Source organism: Trematomus bernacchii, unplaced genomic scaffold (genome assembly GCF_902827165.1).
Source record: "Trematomus bernacchii unplaced genomic scaffold, fTreBer1.1, whole genome shotgun sequence".
Lineage (NCBI taxonomy): Eukaryota > Metazoa > Chordata > Actinopteri > Perciformes > Nototheniidae > Trematomus > Trematomus bernacchii.
Window position 1 is genome coordinate 9,376,360 of NW_022987582.1, and position 19,578 is coordinate 9,395,937.

Consider the following 19,578-nt stretch of genomic DNA (forward strand, 5'->3'; position numbering starts at 1 on the left):
GTTTGGGAACAGATTATTATATAAGTGTTTTCATACATTAAAGCATTTTCTGACTGAGTTTCCTAAAACAGATCTCTCTGTCCTCAGACGGACTTGGAGATGGTGACGGAGGACCTGGCTCAGAAGGTGAACCGACCTTACCTGCGGACCCCGCGCCACAGGATCATCCGGGCAGCCTGTCTGGTTCAGCAGAAGCGGCAGGAGTTCCTGGCCTCAGTGGCTCGGGGAGTGGCCCCCAATGACTCTCCTGAGGCCCCCAGGCGCAGGTAAAATACAGATATGCAGCTCATCTGATTTGCACTATAAAAACAATGCTGTAATATAACAGAGCTGCGGTTTGGAATAATCTAAAGTGGCTAATTAGGTATTACATTTCAGCAATGAATCACAATGGCAAACTCCTCTCTCTCTGCTCACTTGCAGTTTTACCGGCGGAACGTGGGACTGGGAATATTTAGGCTTCGCATCACCTGAGGTAACAGAACATGTCTCATTATTTTTCAGTGAAGGTTTGTTCGGAAAATGTCAAATGTGCTGTGTGAACAAAATGTGCATATTGTTTTATTCAGGATCCTAAACTAAAATTAGTCCCTGTCAAAATCGTAATAATTCCTTCATCATGATTGAAGATTCTTTTCAGAAACAACGTTTATTGCACTTAAAAATGCTAAACTGCCTTAATTTTGACATATGATTTAACATTGAGAGTACACTGTGTATAATGAACATTAAATCATTTAAATTATGCAAAATCACTGCAGAGGTTGCACTAATATTATACCTGTCGCTCTCTCACACCCGTGTTTCAGGCTGAAAGTGGTTAATGAAGGCTCTTGAAACTGAAACCTTGATTTGATCTAGTGATTCAGGCTCTTCTCTGTTAATGTCACATCTAATCAGGTTTAAATAATTGCCCACACTCACATTATAAAGTAATTAAATGATTCAGCCCTACCTTATTCCTTTTTTAATAAAGTCTGTATATATATCTTAATCTTTTTTAATATGGCTGTTTGTAAAGTGTGTGAGCAGCAGCACTGAGGCCCCTCCGCGACCCAGAGGCCGTGTTGTGGCACACTGCAGCGGGCCAGATGGCTCAGTGTTCCCTGTGCACCCGCTCGGAATGATTAAAAGCGCGGCACTCTGGCACTCACCTAAGCAGGTTGCTCCCCATCATTGCGCATTAGTAACAGGCATTTGTAGTTAACTTTTACAGTCATAAAACTGTCGGCACATAATGGTTTGATTATTGACCTGCCTCCTTTTTTCTGCACGGCTTGACGCATGCACTCAATAGTGCTGCATAAGACAATATACTGCAGTCGAGCTTCTATTATCGTTTAGCTCGTAGAGCGTGGCGGTTTTTAAACACACAGGCTGTTCATCCGGAACACATTCAGCTCAACAGCTCTCCTCAGGCTCCTTACAACACCACAAATATGCAAATCTTACATCTCCCTAAGCCTCTCAGGGTTTTGTGCACACCTTTTAACAGCATAAAGCGGACATTTCCCTATTGACAGGAAAACAAATGACAAGATCAGTGTTGCTTGCCAGTTTGATAAATGAATTTTGAAAATGCTTATCCCTCTGCCTGCTCAGCGTCATGTAGCGAGGCATAGGAGAAACTCACTAAAGCTTTTGTTTACTCAAGGTTTACTGAGTAAACGCTGGACAAATATACTATGTGCACACTGAAAGCAGTAAAAGACGATTACACTGATGCCAAGGATGTCTGAAAAATATGTTTTTTATTATACTCATAAAATGTCTAAATATCCTGGATGATGTACTTTGACAAGGTAACCTGATCCTCTGTTGTCTGTAGATTATAACATATGAACACCATGACATAGCGTTATAGAGCACCTGCTCCTATACCTTAATACGTATCTATTTGTTTACTGCAGTGTGTAAACCATTATTGATTTTGCTGAGACCAAAGTAGCATACAAGCCAACTGAAGCACACAACCATTTAAGTAAACAATACACAACATATATTTCATTACCCTCGGCACACACTACAAAGATGTGACTTATCTTCAAAAGAACACACAAACAAATAAATGCCGGCTCGCAGTTTTAGTTGATTTGGACATATTTCCTGGACCGGCTACTTTGTACAGACAAAGTTAATAATAATTGTAATATTCCAGTTATAAATGACATGAATCAAAGATGTGTTGCTGTATTTTAGTGGTAAAAAAATGCATTGAACACTGCGGCGCGGCCGTAACGCGACGCAGACGGACCCAGTGGAATCGAGGGGTAAGGAGGAGCAGTGCAGTGATAATCAGAGCCTGATGCTGCCTCTCGGCTACAGATGCTCCGCTCTCACAATGCCTTGCTCCATAGTGGTGGAAACATCAGACAGTGTCTGGGTGAGAGGCGTTTTCATTTTACCACTGCGACAAATATATGAGATGAGCTGATTATTTCCCGAGGTATTCATATGCAGATGTGCAAATACATTACATAAAAGCTTTTTATGTTATTGGACACACTAGCATTTATAAGCTATGACCTTTAGCTTGACCTCTACATTCAAATGAATTGTGCGAGTGATCACTACAAAAGCTGAACCCGAAAATATTATTCCTTATTTGTGGATCTAGGTTTGAAGTAAATCAGAGTAATACACTTAATTTAGGAATATGCAGTATATTCCTAAACTAGGTCTATACTTCCATTAAAACGTTGTTGGATATCTTTTATGCCTTTTATTAGGCTGCCTCTTATCACCCGTCCTCTGACACCTTCATATCACTGGATCTGTTGATACATATCAGTCAGTTATCAGCGCTGTTAAATGAACACAAAAGGAACCGTCACACACATAGATATCCAATAATTAGAAATGCATCATTTTGCACTCACCTATAACACTATAGTGCTTTTATTTGCAATCCCATTTAGACACGCTGTTTGACATATTGTCCTGTGTTAATGACATCATTTAAACGTCCCTGAGTGATAACGTGCCAAAAATATCAGATTAGTCCTAATAGTGAGAGATGTGCTGCCTGGCCTCCCCCCCGCTCTCGCAGAGAACACGCCGCATCGTTAGACTACTTTGAGGCTAATTAAATGTGGACTAATACCAAACGGCACACCCTTTCTTAACGAACCTGGAGAAATATGTATTTTGTATTCAATCTGGCAAATGTTTTTCAAAACATGTCAGTGAATCAATATTTCATTTATTCTTGTATTTAATAACTGCACTTCTGATAAGGTATTCGGGTTGCGTCTGAGATTAGTTTGACATGCGTAGTTTTTCCAAACGTCTGAACCTCAAGTTGCCGAATTTCCCATTCCCTTCCAGTGAGGGAGTGCTCGGTACAGACTGAATGATGGAAGGCTTGGTTCAGAGATGAAAGGGTCTGAATGATCTCAGTGCTCATCTCTCCTGGACCAGAACACCACATTTGAAGCAGACTCTCCTACTGGAGCTGCCAGTTTATAAGTTCACCTATTCCATTTCATACCAAAAAAGGAATCTAGGAAAAAGTGCAACTGTAGCCCATGATGAGCAGTACATGGCAACTTTGTTCTGCCAGCAACATGTTGAGTTGAATAAGGGACATTATGATGGGTTAAACTGCTCCATAAGAGCATCTGTTGAATCAAACAATACAGTATAATGAGTTTTAAATGAGGGGATATGCTCTTTTTGACTAAATCAGTTTTTGACGTTTCTAAGGAGTATGCAGAGTTCCAGTACAGACGGAGACACAGGCAGAGGAGGAGAGGCGACATGTCGAGTCTCCGGAGCAACACACCTGACCCTGACGACTCCAGTGACAGCATCTTAGGTACTGCAGGCAGAAAGGACAGACATATCCCTCAGGGAGTCTGCATGGTTCAATTAGTAATGATCTAAAGCCTGATGATCTAAAGCCTGATGATCTCACACATTCAAACCATTCCTGGTTGTGATTGGCTCAGTTAGGTCTGCACATAAAATAAATGATATTAGTTTATATTTCTATCAATTATTGTTTGTTAATAAAAAATATGAACCCCCCCCTGGCTTATGGCCTGTTTTAAACATTAAACCTTATGCTAAGTCCTGTGATAAATGCAACTCATACAAGTAACATTTCCAAGTTTATAATCTAAGCTCAGATAACCCATTAGATGAAACTACATTTAAAGTTTAGTTCTCTAAAGTGATGTTTTCAGAACCCAAATGAGGGTATTAGCCCAAACGTTAGAACATTACAACTCCTCAAGTTCAACAGGCCAATATTTCCAATCCATCAGTCTTATGTATCACGCTGCTGCTCTGTCTTTGGCTGGCTGGAATCAAAGATGGACAGAGTTTGCAGTTTGGCAGCCAGCTAAAAGATTCTGTTGTGCCAGGAAGGATTCATTGATTTCAGATGAATATATTGACTTAGTTATTTTCCAGGGAATGCAGAGAATCTGTGAGGTTGCCATTATTTGATCATTTTGCATCGTGTTTGCTAAAATAAAGATGATTTGGGGGAAAAGTGTTAATTAGCAATGAGTTGAGATTTATTTGCATAAGTATATTTTGACTATGGCTGTTTTGTCCATTTCTTTTCTCCACAGACTCACAGGTTAGTGGACGCAGACATCATCTGATGGTGAGTGCACAGTTTCCACCTTCAGCTCCAGGCTTTTATCCTTCGATACTTTAGACAATGTCAATGTCTAGTGTATGGCATGAACCATAACTTGTTTTTGTTTCTTTTATATATTTATATTTTTTAAGGCACTCTTAAAAAGGCATGCTTCAGTCTAGGATGCTTCTTCAGACTATAATTGTGTACAAGAGTTAGGAGATAAATCCCGAGTCAGATTCAGGAGAAATAGAATGTGATTGACAGTTGTCATTATATATTCATATAACTATACAACAGAATAATCTTTGATGAATTTTGAAGTGTAAAATCTGAAAAACGCATTCACAAAACAGCAGCTATAATAAATACAAAGTGGCCTTTGCCTGTTATTATGTTTCTAGTCTGTAGATTTGTTCACTGCTTGTTTCCATTTCCAGTTCGTACCTGCTGCTGCTTTGACTCTCCTTGCCAAATGGCTGGATTTGAAGTTGAGGAGTGGAGCTGCTGCTGCCTTGTTAGTGGATGATATTGGTTTGGCCTGCATCACTGACACTTTTTTCTTGCAGGGTCTCGGTTCTTTGGACGACGATGACCCTAACATCCTCCTGGCCATCCAGCTGTCGCTTCAGGACTCAGCGATGGCAGAGATCGCATACAACCATGACGCACTCGCCAACGATGCCTCGCTCGGCGCCATCGGCACCTCTCTGCCCTCCAGGCTGGAGCAGAGTGCTGCAGGTGTGGAGCTGCTGTCCAGAGCTTCTCTCAGCAGCTCCGAGCTGCTGGAGCTGGAAGATAACTTGGCCCGACTGGGCTCCATCAGCAGCCAGTTCTCTGTGCAGCACGCTGACAGCCACCTCCGGGCCTACAGGGCCTCGCTGCCCATCCCAGTGGCTCCAGGTGGCAGCACTTCCTCCACCGGCCTCTTCTCCTCCTCCAGCGACACGTTGGACTCCAACACTTACGGCAGCCACGACCCATCCTCCTCCTCCGCACTAGCCAATGCAAACCTGCTGGGCAATATTATGGCGTGGTTCCACGACATGAATCCTCAAGGCATCACCCTGGTCCCCTCCACCTCCTCTGACACTGACTCCAACCTCAGCGCACTCCATGCAGGCGGAGAAGGGGGTCTGCTTGAGGAGGAGAAGAGCGGATGCATCCCGTCTGAGAACAGGAAACCTCAGGAAGTGACGGCAGAGCTGGGTTTCTGCTCTCAAAAGGAGGAGAAGGAGGGTGCCGCGGCTCAGAGGCCCACACAGTTAGATCTGGTGGGACTGGAGACCACGTCCCCTTCTTACATGGCCACCCTCGACAAAAGCAGCGATCATACATCACGGGGAACCTCAAGGGTGGACACTCCACAGTGCGACTCTGAGCAGATGCCCAGCAGCAGCTCCTCTGAGTGGGAGGACCACCTGGTGTGAAGAGGCAGAGATGGGAAGGTGCTCTTTCGGAAAGGCCAAAAACCACTAAAGTTTGCAAATGAAGTTGAGTTGTGGAGCATGTACAGTAGCTGTTCAGGTGGAATCTATACAGAATGAAGAATGTATCGGTTCACAGGAAAGTGGGGCAAGAAGTGTAGACACTCAAAAGGCTTGTAAGTGCTATGCACAGGTTACCCGGTGTAACAGCGGTTACATTCGAACTACAAGTTAGAGCCGATTCGATCCACACTCTATTCCAGTTGGTGACGTTATATCCCAGAGGGTCCACGCAATTTGGTTGTTTTAGTATTTAATTTCAAGAGGAATTATTAAAATGTGTTTAACAGTGGATCTCCTTGCAGATACCTCTTTTCAAAGAAATCCTTCATTTGTTTTTTTGGCTAGGGGTGCATGAGCCACCAGCTGGACTGCAGTGTGGATCTAAAGTGAAGCATGTGCAGACAGGGAGTGCATGAACACGCCTTTAGGTTGGTACAGCATTGGTGTGGCATCGGTTTGCCTGCATTTACTGTATTGTCAGAGCCCCAACAAGCAGCCCTTGCGAAAAGAAAGCATTAACTGAAGGAGAAATTAGATAACACTTTTCAAGGATATTTACTAAATGTTAGAAGTATAAATAACTTGCCGTTTTCTGAAACCACTTATAGAGGAGATACGAAATGTAGAGTCTTTTGCATAGTGCAGGTATTTGTAAAAGCCTAATGTATGTGTCTAAATCATGTCTGAGGGAGGTTTTCACCCTGACATACTGTACTGGCTGACTGATGTTATTCCCACTCACCCTGTGGGGTAAAGCAGGGAGTCTTGCTCCTGTGCACACCTCCCTTTTAGGTGCCAAACACTGACTAGCAAAAGCACCGTTTGCAGTCGCCAAGTGGATTCTTCTAAACAAATTGTGCCTGCTTATTACAATCTCAACAACTAAACCTAAATGTGAAAGTCTGGAGCCATATTTGTATTTGAGATTGTGTGATATATTTCCAATATTACCATGTAAAAGCTGTAATAGTGTGCCGTGTTAATCTGTAGTTGTACTTCATTATGTGAAACATTCACACAAAGCAATTTACATTTGTTGGTAGAGTGCTACAAAACATTTAGGAATTGACAATGGTTGTTCATCCCAAAGCCTTATCCCTCACACTCTCTCAATGAGAAGCTGACAGGCCCCCGAGGGGTCATTCAGTTCATTCTGAAATCCTTTGTAGCGCGCTCACATTCGTGTGAGCACTGCAGAGTGCAGCGTGACACACTGAGCAGACACTGAGAAGTCTTGTTTATATACTGCAGGAACAGCCCAGTGAGAGAGATAATCAGGCAATCTCATTCAGACTATGGTGAATTAATTAATCACGCCCAAGTCCCTGTAATGACTCTCTGGGTCCTGCTAAAGTGTGATATGAGCAGAGCCTTCATAGGGTAATGCATGGAGGGTCCATGAATGTGTCCTGCACCTGGAACACGAGGAGTCCACCTTCTCTACGCAGAGAGATACAGTGCCTTTAAGTCAATCAACATTATTTTCTTTCTTTTTGCACATTTTTCCAAGTGCTAATTATTACACAGTATGTACAGTGGAGACAAACACCTGTTACCTTAAAGTTATTTCTCTTACATACGAGAAACATGAGATCTTGATTATTTTTCTCATCTAATTATTTGTAGCATGAGCTTTTTGTTGGTTCTAGTAGTATGTTAATGGTAACACTGATTCGATATGATCTGGTATAATGGGAACGGTTAATGTTTCCAATATTGTTCCAAAAGATTTTGAAAAAGGATGTTGCGCTTGTTTTTGTGCAGCAGGGCTTCTGTCACTACATTTGAAAACAGTTGGTTTTTCTGAGATGTAGAAACTCAAACGACTACCTGTATCATGGATCTTACCTGAAGACACTAAAATGGAGGAATGTTGCAATATAAAGTAGGTATTTATTTGAAATCAATGTAATTTGTGAAAGAAAATGGATTGTGAATAACCATTGACACATGGATCAGTGTTTTATCTTTAAGATTGAATTATGTTTTTGTACAGACTAATGTCTGACCGAAGCAGATCAGCTGTTTCCCCCTAGCAGACGGATAGAGCCACTACATGAGATCTGAAGGCAGTGATGACCAGTGTCTTGAAGTTGTGAAACTGAGTGCCATATAGTTAGTGAAGTCTTGGTTATTGGACGTGGGTTGAAACAGAGATGCTGCACGTTGGCCTCTGTGCATGAAGTGGGTACAGGTCTAATGGAGTTTGTATTTCCTTTCACCTCTAATGTTCAGGTGATTTATTTTAAAACGGCATATAGCATTTTGTAACTCACTGAGATTTTCTATTGTAAAGCAACTAATCCATGAAATGCTATTTGCACTTTCGTAGTCTATACTTGATACATTCCCTCTTTATATGAAAAATGTTTGATGTGTGATGCCAATAAACTTTGTGTTGAGTTTTAATGTGTGTTTTGTTTTGTCATTGAGATACCTGTGGATCTGTTTCTGTCCCTTAATGGAGTTAGCTTGGTTTCCAAAAGCATCTGTCGGCTTCCCCTAAACTACAGGATGACTGACACCTCTTCTCAGCAGCTGACCATCACTGGGCCCTGTTATGCTTTAGGGGCTTTTCCATTTCCTGTAGGTTTTTCTGCATGTTCATTGTCTGCAAAGATTGACCTAGTCTAGTTGCCAGCTCATAGTGTTATTGTGAACCCGGAAATGTTAGTTAACCCCAAAGTTTCATAATGGAAATGTAGTACGGGTCTCCAGAACATAGAAACTGCTGGATGCTAACTTGCTGGGCAATTTTAGCATTAATTACAATTATAGCTATGCGGACAATGGTTAAAAGATGGCTTGACCAATTTGGACAGTATTTGAGTGATTTTGCAGGTTATTGAGGATGCTGAATCTATTTTTTACATTTTCAGTATCACAAATGGTAGTTTTTACAAGAAAATTCCAATATCTGTACTCAGTGGGCTGATTTTGGCTTACATTTTGGGTCGATTTTGAAGATTTAAGGGACTCTGGATCATTTGGATTGGACAGATTGCCTATTTATTTGAAAAAGAATAATCCACAGTAGAAATAATAATCTTGTGCTCTTTTTATTCAATAGTCGCAACACTACTCATGGTAATCAGAATCAGCCCACCAAGAGACAGATGTTGCCACTCTCTGGTAAAACTGCCATTTTTGATCCTGAAAATATCTTTTTTTTTTACAATTGTTTACATGGGCTATAATGCCATTCATTTGAATGAACGTCACTTATGCTAATTACGCAAATTGCCTATCATATGCAAGTTAGCATCCGGCAGTTTCTATGTGCTGGGGACTCATAATATACATTTCTATCATAAAACGTTGGTGTACTGAACCTTTCCAGGTTCACTATGCTGGAAAGAGTGAGTTTCTCTCAAAGATTGTGGCATAGATTATAGGGAGGTTGAATTATTTAAATCAAAATAATATCATCATCAACAGTACTGATTGAATCATTTTACTAAATAATATCATAATCAATAGTATTGGCTGAATTGTTTGAGGTTCTTGCTAAAACACAAAAAACAGTGTTGATGATGAAGCACTTTATTCATATAAAAAAATATTTGGCACATGCAATTGAAAGGTATAAATGTATGCTAGTGCGGTTTCTCAAATGTAGCACTCTGAAAAAACATTTTGCATAACATATTGCAGTTTATAATAACATTAACCCTGACACAAGACAAGTAAAACAAATCTGTATCTTGGACGCATCGCAGACATCCCTGCCTATTTCAATAAAGCAGCAGATGGAAAACAGGATTGTGAATCTACATCCTAGAAGGATATGACGTACTTGAGGATTTGATTTTGTGAGCAGGAGTTCCTTTGGGAGGCCTGCCAGGCTCAGTGTCAGCGACAGAGGCCGATGAGCTGCAGCAGGAGCAGGAACAGAGACACGATGTCCAAATAGAGGTTGAGAGCGGCGAACACATACTCCTCGGGAGAGACTTCATACTTCCTGTGTTTCCCGCCCAGGATAAGCTGGGTATCAAACACCAAGTACTGCAGAGAGACAGAGAGATGCTTCAACCCTGACTTCTGAAGGCAGCGTGTTTGTGAGTTAAAAGAGAGACCGAGAGCAGGCTACAGGAAGCGGTCTGAAGGGAAACATGGGCAAAATGTCTTATCTTTAAGAGAGGGGGGGCTGTGCACATAAACAGGCTATGTAAATAATAGTGGAGGCTGAAAGTAAGTTGTGACTCGCTGTTGACAGCCTGTTCGGCTCTGTGTGCAGCAGCAGTCGCTGACACCACGGGTCACAACATTTGCTGTTAATGCCAGAGGCACGCAGAGAGGTGGCTGTGAGAATGAAGCCGACTGCTGCTAAACGCTGCATCGTCGGAATGAAAGGGCACGAGGACATCAGAGCCTCTCGTTTACACTAATGACTGTGACAGACAACAGAGGCAGGAATCAAATCATACATCGCATACACTTGACATTAGCGCCTGGTTTCATGATGTTTTTCTTCTTTTAAAAATGTCATTTTCAATATGTTTTCAATTGAACCTGCATTGCTGAACACCATGTTATGTTGTTACACTATACTTACGAAAGAAAACAGCAGGGTTCCCAGGCAGGCGTATAAGATGTAGAGATACTGTGGAAAGAATCAGAGACAATTCAGCAACACCGTTGATTTGTGAATGTTTCTTACAAACATGGAGCAATTATCTAGTAAGAAAATAAACTCACATTTCAAATTCTTATCTTAAAACATGTATTCAGCCAGAGGTTGCTCTGTACAATAAACATGATGGTAGATGTTTGATAATGGTAACAATATAGTTGAACAAAGCAGTGTTTATTTGCTGTTCAGATTCATTTGTGGTTGTGTAAAAATAGCAGTCTAAAGTCAGTGGAATGCTTCTTCCTGTACATGTGCTGCTTAAAGCTGAGGCAGTTGAACAGCAGTGTATATTTGGATGCATGAGTCTTGAGATCAGCTCTTGAGAGGTTTCAGAGTTCATGCTCTCTTCTTTATAGTCTGCTCAGCACAGGTCAGCTCCAGTACATCCTGAGGATAAAAGCTGTCTCCCTCTGACTGCATTACATTTCAAAGCTGGTCTCACTGCGAACACAGGCGTAAACACGGCAGCTTTTTTGATCTACCTGCGATCGGAGGATCCCACAAAGCAATGCAAACGAAAACAGGGTCCAGGCAAACACCCACAGACTCCCATTTAGTCCGGTGAAGTCCCACTGGGGGCAGAAAGGAGGGAGGAAAGAGAGAGAGAAGATGAGTGTGAGGAGCCTCTCAAACAGAAAAGAGCAGACAGAACATCTCTCATTTAAACACATCAGGGCCATAAGAATGCCGGGGCATTCAAGGTCATCTACACTGCAGCTGTGCTGTGAGGCGCCGCGGCTACTACATGATGAAGACATATTGCAGTTCAACACACACAAATATTCTGGATGTAATGATTCTGGATAATTAATCAACAAGCTGCAAGGCAGGCATAGAACAGAGTGGGGGGGGTGGGGTGGTCTTTTGGCCTGCATGCCCTTCTCGGATTGACAGAAAAAAGATGGCAGCTACATCGAGAGAATCACTAACACTGATCACCTGAGGAGCCACGGGCCAGACATGCGAGTGTTTATGACATTTAAATCGCAGCGACAGAGACCCAAAAGCTCCGGCGCCGCGTTAACTGCAGAGACCGAGCTGCAGGATGAACGTGGAGTCATAAAAAAGAGAAATAGACCAAAAGTGTTTTTGCCGAAGTGACCGCTCACTCGGCTCATAAAACAGGATGTTTTATGAGCCGGAGGGCGCGGACACTTTTTCTATTTTTATCACAGTTCCCCCCGTTTTATGCTGGCTGTTTAGACCTGATGCATACGCCTTCCTTCTCCAGATTACTAAAAGAGCTTTTAAGAGCAGATTTATTCTCAGTATAATCATTAGCCACCTGTTCCCTGCTTTGCTCCAATCTGAGCAGGAGAATTAAAAGTCTGCAGCTCCTTCAGATGCAATAAGTGTCAACATGTGTGACATTTCAAACTCTATTTAGAGGCAATTAAGAAGGATTCTAAATGCAATTTCTTGTCCAATCTTTTTGCCGCACTGCCTGTATAATAACTTTGCCGGGGTCCACTTTAATAAATCAGAGTTGTTCAAGTGTTCTTGTTTTTAGATTAGATTATTTGTGAGGGATCAGGAATGCAAGTGTATGTGTGTTAGCTTCTTTAATATTAAAATGTATCCGGCAAAAGGAGCCTAATATCTACCATTGTGTCCCTGAAAGGCCCTTTTAAAGATTATTCTCAGACGGTGTTTGCTTTATTAGACAGTTCGTGGTGAAAGGAGATGGAGGAGGGGGAGATTCAGCAAACAACAAAAGGCTCCCGGCCATTTCTGAACTCAAGATTTATGGCAGCGACCTCGGCCAGCATGAGGACGGCCCAGAGGTTTAACTCTGTCCCGCCAGCGGACATAAGGAATTAACCTGATTGACAATTACACTGATCTCAGCAGTAATCACAGTTTTGCCTGGAAAGCAAAGCTATTAAGAGTTTAAAAGTTTGCTGGTGACTGTGCAAACTGTGCATGAGAAAACTTGGCCAACACTTTGACTGGACAGGAAACCAACTCAGGATCCGGACATTTAGAACTGACTGGCATAGCAAGGTAGGTTATGAAATGTCACCGCAGGCTGCACTGCTGGGCTCAGTGACAGATCTTACCTTTGTCTGCATAGCAAACACAGTCAAGGAGAAGGACACCAGCGCTGTGGCCCCCACGGCCCACAGAACTGCATCTGCATTGTAGTACCTGCAGAAAGAAATATCAAACAGATGTGACGTGGGAAAATCCCGTCATAGTGTCATGTCCAACGAGTCATAATGCTGTGTGGATACAGGGGTTCTGTTTTCTCCTAAAGAAGAAACGTGGGATTATTTCCATTTCATAGTCTGTATTATGTGTCTGAAGTAGAGTGATGGTAGGCCCTCTGGATGTGCATTGCATAATGTATCACCCTTTGTTCAGCTTCAGTTATGGCAAGGTCCCATAAATATGATAATTTGAATGTATTATTGATAGTCAGGCTTCAAGTGATGCCTTTGCTGTCTGAGTGACAAGCTGTGTAAAGACCAGACATGTTGCAGTTGGAGGTAACATGTGTTTACAACGGCAATGCTACAGAATGATTGTTTTTCAACTACAACTTCAACCGCGATGTTCTGATTGGTATTCAGCCGAATCCCCGAGAAATATGATTCCATGTGCTTTTTTAAATTTGGTAAACCAACAATGATAACATCTTATCAGGTTTGATGGCTTCATCTCTGGCTACCAACACGCTATTAGATATGGATCAAAATCAGGTTATTATTGTGCAAATGAGTCGGCAACAGGTGGGGGATTCAGCATACACTCACGCTGAAACAGATCCCAGCATTAGGCCCTCTGCCACAGTCTGAGAGAGAGACAAATGGAAAGTAAATACATCGGAAAAAAACGGTGGAATAGAGCAGGTGTGGCAGGGGTTTAATTTGATGCCTGGCTGGTAGCGCTTCTACTCACAAACAGACCCAGGGCGATGAAATTGAGGGGGACTTGACGACGGAGGTTGTCACAGCAGGACAGGACCAGGATGAGCACCACCACCGTCGCCCTATTTCACAGAAAATATAGAGTATCGTAAATAGCTAAATAAAAAGGCCGTAAACAGAAAAAAGGACTGGGTTCAATGTGTGAAAGCACTGAGTGCATTATTTATGCAGTGTGGCTGGCCGTTTCCTGGATTAGGATTCAGACCGCGGGGACAGTTTGTGATTTACTTCTGAGGTTTTCCATGAGCGACATTTTCATTTGGGTAAAACTCACCCACAGGAGATTTGTAGCTGGTCAAAGTGGTTAAAGCTAGAAAGTGTGCAGCTTGTAGACACTCTAACTGAATGTTTTTGTTAGCTTACATCATGACGTAGGAGAACCAGTCGTTGGCCAATGTCCATTCCCTGAGAGTGTCCCTGTGTTTCCAAAAGATAAATGGAGAGGCAGAGGGGAGTGTTTAATAGAGGCGCCATTTATTTGATAGAGGCAGTACAATGATTGTATTAAATATTAACAGAGGACACCGCATTGTGCACATGGGAGCTGAACACAATTTATGAAAAGATATTACTGTAGCAGCGTTCTACCACATTTATTATACAAAACCTATAAAGCTTTCAAACTACTGCAAGCTAAATGATGTGGCAGAAATGCCCTTTTATGCTCTACCATCCAACCTCACATATTTATGGTGCTTTGAGCAGCGCTGGGTCGTGTGCTCAAAGCTTTTTCAGGGACAACTATCGTAGTCGTGCTGCTGTGTGAAGTTGGCTGCTCTGACAGACTGCGCTCAACGTGGAATGATGGATAGGTTTCTGACATCTTTTTGGGGGAGTAAGTCCCTTGTGTCAAAGTGTGTCTCTCACCAGTAAAGAAAGGCACAGATGATCCCGACAGTCACCAGCAGCTGAAGCATCAAGGTCAAGTAGACTTTCCTTATGAAACCTGTTCAGGAAGAAAAGAGAGACAGACAGATGCACAACACCAACATTAAAGAACCGGCCAGAGCAAAGCAGGCAGGTAAGTGTTTATGGAGTAAAGCTTCTGTTTTCCAACATCTCAACCTCTCACTTAAAATGATTTGTGGTGTGTGTGAGGTGAGGAGCTGAGGCAGAAAACGTTATTCAATTTTTAGAAAACACTGCAAAGCAAATTAGGGAGTACATATTCCCTTCATTAGCTGTGACCATGCAAACTAAAACATATTAGCTTCCCTTGCTTTCTGTCCCTCCCCCTGCCCATTCCTCCCTCCCTGCAGCCCTCACCTCTTCGTATGGCGGCGTCACTGAAGTTGCTATCCTCTAAGCCCTGGCTGTAGCCAGGTGGAGCTTGACCGTACTGCTGCTCGCCTCCATCTGGGGCCAGGCCCTCAGGATGGACCGAGTTATCGTAGGGGCCAGGAGGGGAGACCACTGCAACGTTCCCATTCCCCACCTGACATGTCCAAGCCAACAACAACACAGGGCAGTTCAAGCAACACTTCTACATTTGAACAAATTCATGAGATAATGTGAATGTGGATCAGGAAAGGAAATCCATCATCTGTACGTAAACAAAAGTGCTTTTAGACATTTGCTTTGCTCTTGATTTTGGCTCATGCAGTCCTAAAAATTGGATATTAAATACACAATGAATGAAAATATTGTTTACATTCTCAAAATGTAATATAATATGTAATATTGCTGCTAACCTGATAGTTTGTCCCTGTGCAAGGACTCTGCCCATGGTCGTAAGGGTTGTACGGAGGGGGGTGCGGTCCATACCCACCGTTGCTGCCGTCTTTACTCTCCATTCCACCAAAAGTAAGCAGATCTTCTCATCAATTTTGGGACAAATGTCAGACTTCAGTAAAGGTCATGGGAGACACCATAAAAATCATCCTTTTGAACATGGTCAACACTTTCATCAGGGATGTTACATTGGCAAAGGAAGCAATGTCAGTGTGGAACAAATAACTGGGTAATTAGGAAATGATGCGTCACACAAACACGAGAGCCATCCATGACTAACATCCATAATTATGGCCTTAAGCCTCCATTTCATTGAGCTGTATGTACATTTAAAAGCTAAATAGGTTGTGGTTAATTGTTCTCAAAGGAAATCCGGTCATCAAGAAGGACACACAGACAGTAAACTCAGGGATCCTAGCTGTACTGAACACTAACACATTCCCTTTGAGGTCCCTGCTGCTGCATTAGTCATTACAGAGAAGGCGTTGTAATTAACTACCCAATGATATGGAACTTCAGTAAAGCCTGGACTACACTGACTGTGAGTTACGGATTCCACTTCATGTAAATCTGCCACACTATGGTTTAATCAGTCCACTTCCTGTAGTATTAGTCATTATTAATGGCTGAGGCAGTGATAAAACAACGGCCACCTTAAACTACATGTAGTTTGTTTTTTAGTTTGCTCAACCCAATTTCAAACTGGTGATATGAAGAACAAAGAGGACATATTACACATATTTTCAAATATTGAAATGACATCAAGTGGACTTTGTTTCGCTATATAGCCCGAATTGCCCTCACATCATTTCTGAGATATGATGAACGAGGACCTTTGAAAGTAGGCAACCCCTCATAATTTACAATTGTACAACAAGCCATCAAGTGCCGTTTGACTTAAATAAAGTAATTACAGCTCTAATCCTGTCTAATGTGCCTTACCTCTGCTGTGACGGCCAGGCTTCTGCTCCGCTGCTCTTCCTGTTGTGTAGTTTTCCTTCAGGGCAAAGTCTACCTGCTATCAGTCGGTTCCCACCGAGACAGGACTTTAGCTTCAGGGGAAAGGATGTATGCCTCATTAGGCTCAATGGGATATTCAGATGAAGTTCTTAAAATGTCATTAAACCAACCAGGCTGGCATTTTGTCAGAGGAAATCGTATTTTTACCTTTTTCCTTCAGCAATACTGATACACAGAGGCCTTCAGAAATACTTAATACTGATGTCTTTCACACAAGGTATGTTGCTATTTCCTGTAATGATCTGTCATTAGCCCTCTATGTGTGATAAGCCTGTAACATTTCATCCTGTATTGTACAGAAATATAAATGCAGCACAATGGCAGCATGTGGATTCCTGGGCTCACGTTCCTGGCCCCTCTTGGATAAACACTGATAACAGCCTGCACATGTAAAGCATGTAGTGTCAGAGACGGATAAATTATGGACGCAATCAATCTGACCTTCATAACGGGATAATGGGTATTGAGTCACAGCGAGGAAGAAAAGCTGAACACATACTGTACACCAATATACGTGAAGTAATGTAGGTCACTACAGTCTTAGTGCTTCTCCATGGAGAATTGCCTCTGAAAGGGGTGTAATGAATACTTCATCCATGAATGAGAAACTAGCCCAGGGTGAATCCATTTAACTTTAATGTAAAAGAACCTCAACAAAATAAACATGAAATTAAACATTTACATGTGATATTTTAAACGATTATACCACAGATAAGTACATTCACTCAAGTGTTCAGGTTTTTCACTTGAGTGTTTGCATTTAATGCTTATTTCTCTAGATTTCAAAAGGGGAATATTGTAGAATTGACTTACTTTTGTAGCAGAACGTTATCCCCGCCCAAATTTGTATCACAAGCCCTCAGATTTATCCTGTGAATCTTATGAGGAACACAACCCGTATGTGAAGAACCACCAAACAACCATAAAACTAGTTTCACCGCGACCAGTAAAATGCTGCTTGCACCCCGATATGTATGTTTTTTTACTTAAGTAGGATTCCAGATGCAGAATCTTCCTCGTAGAGGAGTATTCCTACATTGTGGTGTTGGTACTTTTACTTATGTAATGAATCGGAGTACTTCTTCCACCACTGACTGTACATAACAATCAGCTAGCTAACCTCTAGATGGCATTCCAGTCTCTTCTCATGTTACGGATGAGCATCCAAAGAGATTTATAGATCTTCTGTCTCATGTTCAAACACTCAGCAACTCTGCCTGGGTTTTTGATTTGAAAGAGAACAAAACTGCAGAGGACATACAAATGATTGAAAGATGGTTGTATCAGCAGTTAAAGGTGAGCTGTCAAGGTATACTTGTGCCAAAAAATAAATTCCAAATTCTCTGGATCAATGAACAGAACAAAAGAAAATCATTTTATATTCAGAGATTCAGAGTTTTTAATCTGGTCGCGTCGCAGTGTACAGAGACTAATCATATATATCGAGCAAACACTGGGGGGCACTAGTCTCCTGTGCTTCTGCTACTAATTGCAGTGATTTGGTTGTGGCTCTCCCCCGTCTCTTGCTGCCACCTCGCCAGCCAACCAGCAGGAACCAAATCCTCCAGAGAGCCCCCTTAAATCATCCGCCTCCTCATTGTAACTGCTGGATCAAATCCTTGCATTTCTCTCATCTGCATGTGGCATGTTGTTAAAACAAAAGGAAACATTGTTTTTCCTGTTTAGACAGCAATAAATGAATAATAAATGAATAAACAAAAATACAACAAATACTTGCCACATCATATTTGAAGGGACAGACAGCGTTTTGAGTCATTTTCACTGTTCTCTGCTGATAGGTGTGACAGTCAACACGGGCTGGATTTACACCGGCTGCTCAAATCTGATGCTCTCACCTGTTCCAGAGATCTTAGGCCGATTTGAATGGCTGGCACAACAAATAATGTCACATTTGAGCAGGTTCAACTGCTGCCTGTGTTGACACACCAATCAGTGTGGATCCTGGTGTGAGGCCACATTTAACTCGGATCTGATTGTCTCTGGCTGTCCAAACATGAGCAGCACATGAGGCTGGAGCCACATGGAGCCCAATGTGTGCAGAGCAGAGAGCTGTGACCACACCACACAGGACGGAACATTTATATTTTATTTATAAAGCCCAATATCACAAATCAGCCAACAGGACAGATGGCCTGAAGGATGGAAAAGGAAGGGAAGATAGAAAAAGGAAAAGTAAAGAACGGTCCAAAAAAGTGGAGGAAAAACAATGGAACGAAGGAAGTGAGGAATGACGATAGATGGCAGTGGCTCAGTCAGTATAGGGGCTGGGAGCCGTAGGGTCGCCGGTTCAAGTCCTCGAACAGACCGAAATATGGAGTGTGGACTGCTACTTGGAGAGGTCCCAGTTCACCTCCTGGGTCCTGCCGTGGTGCACTTGAGCAAGGCACCGGACAACCCCCCACCCCCCATTGCTCCGCTGGCGCTGTACAATAGCTGCCCACTGCTCCTGGTACTAGGATGGGTTAAAAGCAGAGAACACATTTCACTGTGTGTGCTGTGTGCTCTGCATGTGTGACCATCACAGAGGGTTTCATCCCTCCATATTCTATAAGGAAGGAAGGAATAAAGGTAAACGAATGGCTGGGTGGATAGATGGAAGAAAGAAAGTAGAAAGAAAATGATGATGAAATAAAGAACAGGAAAGGACAGGCATACAGACAGGCAGGAGAAATTAAAGGAGAACAAAAGAAAAGTAAAATAAATAAAGAAATGATGGATGCAAATAAAGAAGGGAAAGTAGTAAAGCTGTAAGTAAGAAAAATTATGTGAATGGAGGAAAGCCAGATAGATGGACGGATGGAGAGAGACAGTCTGTTCCCTGTCTCGGAGCAGACACACTGTGACAGCTCTGTTTTGTCAGACTGCTACGATGCTCTTCGGGGCGTCAGGGACTGAGGATCGCAGCGGGGAGATCTCTGGTGTCACTAGAGGAGCAGAGATGTAGCCATCATGCCAGGCTCTCTCCACTGCATGCAGTTGTGAATTACTCCTGCCTGGCCACTCGGGCCACAGAAGGACATGTGGAGAATTGAAATGGTAGTTTGTGTGGGGCCTCTGAGAGCCCCAGTGCAGGTCTGAAGGTCTGTGTCACTACATGCCTCTTCATTTCTAATTTACAACCCTCCTGAAGCTGCTAATGTAGAATCTCAGCAGCGTGTATGG

At 42.5% G+C, this 19,578-nt stretch overlaps 2 protein-coding genes across 2 annotated transcripts in view; one reads left to right on the forward strand and one right to left on the reverse strand.

Annotated features, from left to right (window-relative positions):
- The window catches only part of LOC117480257 (ankyrin repeat and IBR domain-containing protein 1-like), a 32,032-nt gene extending 23,542 nt beyond the window's left edge, over window positions 1-8,490 (forward strand). The window contains exons 16-20 of the mRNA XM_034127514.1: window positions 88-266; window positions 424-475; window positions 3,706-3,817; window positions 4,581-4,615; window positions 5,161-8,490. Coding sequence (XP_033983405.1) covers window positions 88-266; window positions 424-475; window positions 3,706-3,817; window positions 4,581-4,615; window positions 5,161-6,021 — 1,239 coding nt within the window. The 3' untranslated portion in view covers window positions 6,022-8,490. The remainder of the gene's footprint in view (window positions 1-87; window positions 267-423; window positions 476-3,705; window positions 3,818-4,580; window positions 4,616-5,160) is intronic.
- Window positions 8,491-9,608: 1,118 nt separating this feature from the next.
- On the reverse strand, window positions 9,609-16,366 carry zgc:110410 (uncharacterized protein LOC553618 homolog). The gene is made up of 11 exons (XM_034128165.1): window positions 16,318-16,366; window positions 15,336-15,457; window positions 14,911-15,079; window positions 14,512-14,590; window positions 14,008-14,061; window positions 13,616-13,706; window positions 13,471-13,508; window positions 12,775-12,862; window positions 11,197-11,286; window positions 10,637-10,684; window positions 9,609-10,086 (listed from the first exon to the last, which is right to left on the reverse strand). Exons 2-11 carry the CDS (start codon window positions 15,435-15,437, stop codon window positions 9,934-9,936), a joined length of 912 nt encoding a protein of 303 aa, XP_033984056.1. The 5' UTR covers window positions 15,438-15,457; window positions 16,318-16,366; the 3' UTR covers window positions 9,609-9,933.
- Between the last annotated feature and the right edge of the window lie 3,212 nt (window positions 16,367-19,578).